The following is a 10743-nucleotide window of genomic DNA, read 5'->3' on the forward strand; positions in this document are numbered from 1 at the left end:
ATGGATTTGTTCTCATATAGATTATGCATTTGCTTTTTGTTTTCCAGGTATTGCGTTACTTTGACTATGTCTTCACTGGTGTCTTCACCTTTGAGATGCTCATCAAGGTAAAGTGTGTGTGAAATGACTTGTGCGGTTGAGTTGTAGCATCTAATTTTATCTATTTGTTTTAACCCTCTGCACTGTTTTTCAGATGGTGGTGTTAGGCTTGGTTTTGCATGAGGGCTCATATTTTCGTGACCTGTGGAACTTTCTGGACTTTGTAGTGGTTAGTGGTGCCCTGGTAGCCTTTGCCTTCACGTAAGTGCCCTTTACCCCACCTGCCCCAAAGTGCTGCCTGCTGCCCCTTATCTTCTCTTCCACCACCCTGTTGCCCCACTGCCACCCTGGAGCCTCGTCAGTACTCTCTGCCCCTTTCTCTCTTGGTCTCTTTCTTTTTTCTTCTCCTGTCAGCACTGTGTGCCCTTCTTCTAAGCTCTCTATCTCTATTTTTTGTCACTTTGCATTCTGTCTCACTCAATCAGACACAAAGATGAAGGCCTTTCTCACGTTAAACACACACGCATCAAACTTTCTGTCAGGACCAGCCTGTCTGTCTCTATTCTCTCTCTGACCAATCAGCTCCCTTCTTGATAATGCCTCTTATTTCTTTCCCATCCAACTCCTGCCATTAGCACTATGTGATGCACACAAACTTCTGTCCATCTTTCGTCTCTCACTGTTCATCTTCTGTCTCACGTCACACTCAGTCCTTCCTCTTCATGCTGAATAGTTTGTCAAAACACCTTTCTGTTCATTCTTTAACCTTGACTTCCATCAATACATGAACTCTTATTTCTCTGAAACAATTCCAGTCAAAACTTACAAAAGCTCAAAAGTGATCTTAGTTATATATCAGTTGTTTTTACTTGGCAGAAATTGGATAGCAAATGGAGAATTCTGCTCAGATCTCAGATTTATGGTAAAAAGACCGCACTAATCTCACATATTAGTTTCAGAAGGGATCTTAACATTGTTGCATTCTGCGCTCAGTTTTCCCAAGACACCACAGTTAGAGATTTCAATACTAACTCAAACATTATTCATCAAATTCTTCCAAGGCCAAATTATGTGAGCTATAACATCAACATGTATTTTATCGCACATTAATTTTATATGTGAATAATTTACTTATTTGTGTCTATTTTTATTTCTCCAAAGGAAGTTTAGGTGAAATATGTAACACAATATTACTTCACCTGTAGCATGAAATTGAGCAACATTTTTACTTTCAAATAAATCTAATCTACATTTACTAAAAATCTATTTATTTAATTTTTTTAGAAATTCCATGACACATAACATAGTTTTTTTTTTTTTTTTATTTTTAAATAATCTGATCTATTTTTTACTAATATATTTATTTATTTTGCATTCAGTAGAATGTTAAAGTTGAATTTGTCTTCACCTTTGAGATGCTCATCAAGGTAAAGTGTGTGTGAAATGACTTGTGCGGTTGAGTTGTAGCATCTAATTTTATCTATTTGTTTTAACCCTCTGCACTGTTTTTCAGATGGTGGTGTTAGGCTTGGTTTTGCATGAGGGCTCATATTTTCGTGACCTGTGGAACTTTCTGGACTTTGTAGTGGTTAGTGGTGCCCTGGTAGCCTTTGCCTTCACGTAAGTGCCCTTTACCCCACCTGCCCCAAAGTGCTGCCTGCTGCCCCTTATCTTCTCTTCCACCACCCTGTTGCCCCACTGCCACCCTGGAGCCTCGTCAGTACTCTCTGCCCCTTTCTCTCTTGGTCTCTTTCTTTTTTCTTCTCCTGTCAGCACTGTGTGCCCTTCTTCTAAGCTCTCTATCTCTATTTTTTGTCACTTTGCATTCTGTCTCACTCAATCAGACACAAAGATGAAGGCCTTTCTCACGTTAAACACACACGCATCAAACTTTCTGTCAGGACCAGCCTGTCTGTCTCTATTCTCTCTCTGACCAATCAGCTCCCTTCTTGATAATGCCTCTTATTTCTTTCCCATCCAACTCCTGCCATTAGCACTATGTGATGCACACAAACTTCTGTCCATCTTTCGTCTCTCACTGTTCATCTTCTGTCTCACGTCACACTCAGTCCTTCCTCTTCATGCTGAATAGTTTGTCAAAACACCTTTCTGTTCATTCTTTAACCTTGACTTCCATCAATACATGAACTCTTATTTCTCTGAAACAATTCCAGTCAAAACTTACAAAAGCTCAAAAGTGATCTTAGTTATATATCAGTTGTTTTTACTTGGCAGAAATTGGATAGCAAATGGAGAATTCTGCTCAGATCTCAGATTTATGGTAAAAAGACCGCACTAATCTCACATATTAGTTTCAGAAGGGATCTTAACATTGTTGCATTCTGCGCTCAGTTTTCCCAAGACACCACAGTTAGAGATTTCAATACTAACTCAAACATTATTCATCAAATTCTTCCAAGGCCAAATTATGTGAGCTATAACATCAACATGTATTTTATCGCACATTAATTTTATATGTGAATAATTTACTTATTTGTGTCTATTTTTATTTCTCCAAAGGAAGTTTAGGTGAAATATATAACACAATATTACTTCACCTGTAGCATGAAATTGAGCAACATTTTTACTTTCAAATAAATCTAATCTACATTTACTAAAAATCTATCTATTTAATTTTTTTTTTTTACTATTAAATAAATCTGATCTATTTTTTACTAATATATTTATTTATTTTGCATTCAGTAGAATGTTAAAGTTGAATTTTTTTTTTACATACATTGACATGTAATCTACAGAACTGGTTAAACAATCAAAATTTTTGACTTGTTTTGAGTATCAGGGCTCTTTTCCATTCCGTCATTACTCCTCCAACCAACTATTCCCTGTCCCCTCACACTTTCGCTCTGCTGAAAAGGGTAGTTTTGAGCCCTTTGTGGCCCTGTGGGGGTGAGGGGTCTCCAGGCACTTGTAGCCCTTTAGTGCCCAGGCGGTTTCCATGTCTGGATCAGCGAGAACCCATCCGGCCACAGGTACTCTAGTTTTTTTCCTTTGCACGGCCTGGGGGAGCAGCAGCCTGGGGATATAAAGAGGGTGTTTTAAGAATAAAGCTGAACCCTAGAGCGGGAAGATCAGCTAGTCACTAAGAAAGGAGAATGAGTAAACACTGCTGATGGGGCTCTGAGCGTGGAATGATTTTTACTTTTGTTTAGCCCCTTTTCATTTTTCTTGAAAGTGTCTGTTGTGCGTGTATTATCTAGTATGTGTACATCCTCCTCAGTCCCATAGGCCAGACTACATATATGTGTATACAAGACATGTGTATGTGTAAGATTATGTGGGGATTGCAGAGTGACTTAAATGACATAACACTAGCCTTTGTTGCATTAAAAGTGTCCTCACACTTCTAAATGGAATTAGAATATATACTGATATTATTTCGTGGCATTTTTTATTTTATTTTTTTTATAGATTTGGGTAAATTAAAATCTCATAAACCGTTTCAGAATGGTTTCGATTTGATATATGCATTATGAAATTTCTTGAGCTTTTACTTAACCCAAGCTTTTCCCATCAACCTTAAAGGTAAGCCACTTGTACGATACTGAATGTAATATATTATTATTATTATCTGTTACATGTTTTAACTTTGGAATTGCATGCGTTTACATGCATGTATGTATATTCAGTTCAAATTATATTGCCCATATAGCCAAAATAGACACATGTGACGTTAAAATAAATAATCACCTTCAGTTTACATGCTGCTAGTAAATCCGAAGAATCCAGTGTAAGTAGCAAGTTAGTAATTTGTTATCTAACCAATAACCATGTCTTAAGTTGTAATTTGCTTTTCTGTTTGTCAACGGGTCTGTTGTTTTGTATTTAACACTTTGCTATCCAAACTCCTTTAAAAGCAAAATTGGCATCAACAGAAAATAAACATCGAGAGACTGAGGAAGGTGGACTTGATTATTTACATCAGTTAAACTATCAGCATACATATAGTGGCTTCAAATGTAATATTTGAGTCTAAGTGTTGTATTTTTAAACAATATATTAATATATACATTACTGTTCAAAAGTTTGGGATCAGGGATTTATATTTTGTATATTATTTATATTTTTATTTAGCACGGAAGCATTAAATTGATCAAAAATGGCAGTAAAGACATTTATAATATTACAAAAGATCTCTTTTTGAAATAAATGCTGTTCATTTGAACCTTTTATTCATCAAAGAATGCTGGAAAGAATTTATGAGGTTTATTTTAAACTGTATTTTAATGTATTTTGATCAAATAAATGCAGGCATGCTGAGCTTAATAGATTTCTTTCCAAAACGTTTAAATATCTTACCTACTCCAACTTTTTGAATGGTATTGTATTTATTTAATTTTATTGATATCTATATTATTTATTAAAATAAAAAAAATCATTGATTCAAAACGTTTTAGTTAAACTTTTTTTTTCTGTATTGTTGAAATATTTGTCAAAAGAAGGCACACAGTATGCTGATATGAATGACTGTGTGTTAGCTGAATGCCCATAGTGAAACCTATCAGCTCGGATGTTCACATAAACATGGCCTGATAGGTTTAAACCCTGCTTTGAGTTAAAAATCACTCCACAAGCAACGCCCAATTTTCATCCCTTGCCCCTGACCCTAATCTAAATGAAGCCTCTCCACCCTATCAAGTCTGTTTGTGTCCTGTGTCTCTTCCTATTCTCATTCCTAAAAACAATTCTTCCCCATCCTATCCCCTTCATCTTTCCTTTCCTCCTCGTTACTCTCCTCTCCCTCCATCAGCACTAAGCTTCCTTGGACAGACTCCAGCTGTCAAGCTGTATATCATTTTGCCTCCATTTGTTGAGTCTAAAAAGTGAGTGAAAAAGAGAGACAACAAGAGATGTGGAGAGATAGAGAGAACAAGAGATACAGAAGGATAGGTTAAGGAAAAAAGAAATACAAGAAAAGAGGACTCCAGGTTGACAGTTGCTCCTCATTAAGTGTTTTTTTTTTACGTTCATCTTCTGTCCTATCTGTTGTTGTTTAACTCATTCTCTTTCTCGCACTCACACACACGAAATTAAAGGATTTACCCTTTCATTATTACTTGTGATTATTTACTCACCGTCAAATTGTTTCAAACCTATACATTTTTTGTACATCTGTACATTTGTGTCCCATGCTAAAACTAACAGTATGCAGGTTTGATTCAAAATGAGGGTGAATTTATTTTTGTGTGAACAATTGTTATTCTCTCCACTGCCTAATGCTTTCTAAATGGATGCGTTCTAGGTATAGGCATGGTCATGTGACACGCAAGCATCTCAGATTACCCTGAATACCTTGGTTTGGTGGAAAAAAATCTTGCCCATGTGTTACAGTTTCCCCAAAAGAAAAAAAAACGACTCAACAAATGATTGTTTTTGCCACCTTCATTCTTAGAATGAAAAGGATAGGTTAAGGAAAAAAGAAATACAAGAAAAGAGGACTCCAGGTTGACAGTTGCTCCTCATTAAGTGTTTTTTTTTTTACGTTCATCTTCTGTCCTATCTGTTGTTGTTTAACTCATTCTCTTTCTCGCACTCACACACACGAAATTAAAGGATTTACCCTTTCATTATTACTTGTGATTATTTACTCACCGTCAAATTGTTTCAAACCTATACATTTTTTGTACATCTGTACATTTGTGTCCCATGCTAAAACTAACAGTATGCAGGTTTGATTCAAAATGAGGGTGAATTTATTTTTGTGTGAACAATTGTTATTCTCTCCACTGCCTAATGCTTTCTAAATGGATGCGTTCTGGGTATAGGCATGGTCATGTGACACGCAAGCATCTCAGATTACCCAGAATACCTTGGTTTGGTGGAAAAAAATCTTGCCCATGTGTTACAGTTTCCCCAAAAGAAAAAAAAAACGACTCAACAAATGATTGTTTTTGCCACCTTCATTCTTAGAATGAGGTTGATACAAATACCTGAGAAGCATGTAATCCCATAACTGCTACATATTTGGGTTGTATGTGGGGTTGTGCACTGTATGTGCTGCTTGATAGTTACTGTCCCACACTGCCACCTTGAGGCGACTGCAGTGTGGCAGCCATTTTGGCTCCACTGCAGTCAGTTATGGATTCCACCTTCATTCCGGCTCGAGTGTCTGATACACGGTGCGTTCCAAACGGGATATATCGCCCTCCGAGGTGCACTTCGGAGTGAAAACAAAGTTTTTCATATTGAAGGGTCTTTCCAAACCGAAGTGCTCAAAACTGGCCACTTCAAAGGGCCCTTCGGAATGAAGGATTTCGAAGGGTACAACTGATGGACACTTCGGGCCCCCATGATTCTTTGCACAGGGAAGTTGTTTGGCGTCACAGAGTTCGACTTCGCCTATAAATGTATGTATAGTATTTTTCTATACTACTGTAATATTTTTAATAAGTTAGATTTGGTACATTATTATGGTCAAAACGACATTGTACTTCAACAAAATACTTCACAGCTACCTTTATCAGTTCATTCAAATGTTTCAAATACATAGACACAATATACATTTCAAATACATATTACATTACATATACAAATATACATTATATTTAACGTAAAACACGACTGGGGATCAACAGCGTACAAAATGTTTGACGAAGGCGCCTCCTTGATCGTCTCGTTAAGATGACGCAGAAGTTCCAAAAAAGTTTTTTTGACCCCTACACCCTTCATCCCTTCGAAGCTCTCACTCCGGAGTGTAAACCTTTTGAAGGGATTAGGGCATTGGGATGAGCCCTTCTGAATGGAACGCAGGGACAGTGTGCTGATTCAAGGCTAAGGTGTCGAGAATCTCCCCCTGCATTGAGAGTTGGCATGGCAGAGGGAGGATTCTCTCCTACAGCAGTGGGTTGTCCTAATCTATAAGTGTGATGAGTTTGAATCCTCAGTCATTGATTGGGGAAAGGCCCAGAGTATAAGACCTGCCAAATACCTGGCAGGGGTTAGTCTATGAGAATGATGCAGTCAGAGTCAATACCACAAAGAGTAGCAGACTCAGGTGTGTGTGTGTGTGTGTGTGTGTGTGTGTGGCAATTGCGAGCATGAGTTAATAACTGATAAAGCAACTAAATTTGATTAACAGGTCAGCACACTTTTATTTCTCTTAACTATATAAATTTAACAGGGTATATAATATTGTGTATAAAATAATTTATAACGTATGTATACACTACTGTTCAAAAGTTTGGGGTCAGAAAGATTTTTGTTTTTTGAAAGAAATAATACTTTTATTCAGCAAGGATGCGTTACACTAATCAAAAGAGGCAGTTTAGACATTTATGTTGTTACAAAAAAGTTGTATTAAAAAAAATAACAAATTTATTGCATCTTAAAATATATTCAAATAGAAAACAGTTGTTTTCAATTGTAATAATATTTCAAAATGTTACTGTTTTAACTGTATTTTTGATCAAATAAATGGTGAACATATAAGACTTTCAAAAACATCTTAGCGACCCCAAACTTATATATATACTGTATATTTCAAAATCGGGGCATATTGATATCAGTGTACAGTACAATCTTGCACCCAGATTAAAAATAAGTGTGCGTAGGCAACAAATAGACTTTCTAGAGAAGAGATCAGATGTTCCAGTACTCACTAAATAACACTACAGTGGTAAGTGCTGATCTTTATTCAGATAATGAGCTAGGTTGTGAAATAAACAGATAGATATGATCTCATCTCAGATCTGTACATTATTTACTCTTATCAGATCTCTCAACAGCCTTTAAACTTTTTAAGGAGTCTGGATTTTAAGACTAATTAACCCTTTGCTAAGCCCCTCCCTACTGGCCAACCTGTTACACAACAGTTTACAGAGAATTTTAAACAAATATGCAAAGAAGCATATGTGGATGGATGATATCCTTTTGGTTTTTACTGCACAGTTCACTAAAAATGCTGCTCTATTGATATCAGTGTACAGTACAATCTTGCACCCAGATTAAAAATAAGTGTGCGTAGGCAACAAATAGACTTTCTAGAGAAGAGATCAGATGTTCCAGTACTCACTAAATAACACTACAGTGGTAAGTGCTGATCTTTATTCAGATAATGAGCTAGGTTGTGAAATAAACAGATAGATATGATCTCATCTCAGATCTGTACATTATTTACTCTTATCAGATCTCTCAACAGCCTTTAAACGTTTTAAGGAGTCTGGATTTTAAGACTAATGAACCCTTTGCTAAGCCCCTCCCTACTGGCCAACCTGTTACACAACAGTTTACAGAGAATTTTAAACAAATATGCAAAGAAGCATATGTGGATGGATGATATCCTTTTGGCTTTTACTGCACAGTTCACTAAAAATGCTGCTTGTTTTTTCTTTTTATTTCCTTATTGGTTTGAATGCAATGAAATGTCCTTGTAACTTGTCTTTGTCTCCTGGTTTGAGCTTCCTCAAGTTCTTCTAGGGACAAGATACAGTTGGACTCAAGTCTGCTAACCTTCTGCATCTCAATGAACCCTCAGTCTTTTCATGTTACCTACGATTAACACAAACAGCCTCCATATCCCAGACCTCCATTCCCCTGTCTGCTCTAACACAGCTAAAAACCAAAAAGAAAGAAAGAGGTTTGGCTGGGCATTGCACTGCAAAATGCCTGACAGTTTTTCTGACATACTTACTTGAATGTGTTATGCTTTTGGAATGCCCACAGAAGGTAGACGGAAAACCTACAATGGTTGTGAATCTGTGAAGGCCTGTGAAGACTTGTTTGAAGAATTTTTTTTTTTTAAATAATCCACAACAAATACGTCTAATACATGATAAATACTGCAGTATTAACTGTTGCATGGTGATATTGAAATTATCTTCTACATTAAGAGCAAAAGGAAGCCCAAGAAATGATCTAGAAGTGAAATGTGATTGGAAATGTCTTTCAAGAATTCGTGTCTCTCTTTATGTCTCGCCATACAGCATGTTGATGTCCTGTTGTTTGTCTCCAATCCACAGGGGGAGCAGTAAGGGGAAAGACATCAGTGTCATCAAGTCTCTGAGGGTTCTAAGGGTGCTACGTCCCCTGAAGACCATCAAACGTCTTCCCAAACTAAAAGTAAAAGCCACACACACACACCTACACAGCTATGATACATGTTATCACACCATCTTGTTTTGTGCTATACCAATTTCATGTCTCTTTCTCCCAGGCGGTGTTTGACTGTGTAGTGAACTCTCTGAAGAACGTGTTGAACATCCTCATTGTCTACATGCTGTTCATGTTCATCTTTGCTGTGGTGGCCGTGCAGCTCTTTAAGGGACGATTCTTCTACTGCACCGACGAGTCCAAAGAGTTTGCCCGTGACTGCAGGTAAGAATAGACAACATGCAATGAAAAATTGTGAATTTGGCAACATGGTCCACAATAATACACGTATACTCGCCTATCCTTATGAAAAAAGTCTGTTTGCTGAATTGTGCATGTGTATTTGTGTTTCAGGGGCGAGTATTTGGTGTATGAGCGCAATAATGAGGTCAAATCGCAGAAGCGGGAGTGGAAGAAGTACGATTTCCACTACGACAACGTGCTTTGGGCCCTGCTTACTCTCTTTACTGTGTCCACCGGAGAGGGATGGCCGCAGTGAGTTGACATGTGCTCACAACCTGTGTGTCATCTCTTGTGGCTTTGTATCTCTCCTTTTATGTCATCGCCTCTTCTTGTCACTTTACTTTCAGGGTGTTGAAGCACTCTGTGGACTCTACCTATGAGGACCAGGGCCCGAGCCCGGGGTATAGGATGGAAATGTCCATCTTTTACGTGGTGTACTTCGTTGTCTTCCCCTTCTTCTTCGTAAACATCTTTGTAGCTCTCATCATCATCACTTTCCAGGAGCAAGGAGACAAGATGATGGAGGACTACAGCCTCGAAAAGAATGAAGTACTTGCAAATTTATTCCTATGTGTAAACCAAGAAACATGCCTAATTTTGACCAAAATTGAAGGCAGCATCTTATAAATCTTCCAATCCCGTAGTGCATTCCAAAGTGGTGGGCAGTTTAGTTTTATTTATTGCTGAAAAGTAGTTCAATAAGAAATCATTTCATATAATGTGGTATTTCAGCCAATATCTTATTACTTGTTTTGCAATGAGCCATTTGTGTAGAAATGTGATTATAAGCGAAACAAAGTTGACTATTGGCTATTTTGTCTTTATGGTATTATCGAAAGTTTCATTTGTGAAATTGTCAATTTTATCACAAAATCTAGAAATAAGTAGACTGCTATATATATATATATATTAGTGCTGTCAATCGATTAAAACAAATTAACTAATTAATCACACATTTTTCTGAAATTAATCATGATTAATCCCACCTAACATGAATGTTTTTAAATATACTTTTATATTGCAATAATTTCACATTCAATCTTCAAATTAATGTACAAACAACATAAAGACAGTGTATTTTTTTATATATTTGTTTAATGGCATCTTTTTTTATGACTGAAGGCCAGTATCACTGATACCGATACCAATCTCTATGAAATAGTTTTTCCCCCTAATATTTAACCATTGACTATAGCCATTCAACATTACAGTATAATTGAGAGCTATCAATTTTAGCATTTATTAGATTTTAAAAATAAATTCTAATTTAAGTGACACACAATAAACACAAATAACACACAATAAATGCACAGCCATTTGCACTCTGCATCGAAAACATATATATGAACGCGCTGT

The 10743-nt window shown here is 36.8% G+C and overlaps 1 protein-coding gene across 1 annotated transcript in view; it reads left to right on the top strand.

The window, feature by feature from the left end:
* cacna1ab (calcium channel, voltage-dependent, P/Q type, alpha 1A subunit, b) overlaps nt 1-10743 on the top strand; it is a 149880-nt gene that overhangs the window by 108758 nt on the left and 30379 nt on the right. The window contains exons 27-32 of the mRNA XM_016239385.1: nt 48-107; nt 194-300; nt 9015-9114; nt 9209-9369; nt 9499-9639; nt 9735-9936. Coding sequence (XP_016094871.1) covers nt 48-107; nt 194-300; nt 9015-9114; nt 9209-9369; nt 9499-9639; nt 9735-9936 — 771 coding nt within the window. The remainder of the gene's footprint in view (nt 1-47; nt 108-193; nt 301-9014; nt 9115-9208; nt 9370-9498; nt 9640-9734; nt 9937-10743) is intronic.

Source organism: Sinocyclocheilus grahami, unplaced genomic scaffold (assembly GCF_001515645.1).
Source record: "Sinocyclocheilus grahami isolate Dianchi unplaced genomic scaffold, SAMN03320097.WGS_v1.1 scaffold20.1, whole genome shotgun sequence".
NCBI lineage: Eukaryota > Metazoa > Chordata > Actinopteri > Cypriniformes > Cyprinidae > Sinocyclocheilus > Sinocyclocheilus grahami.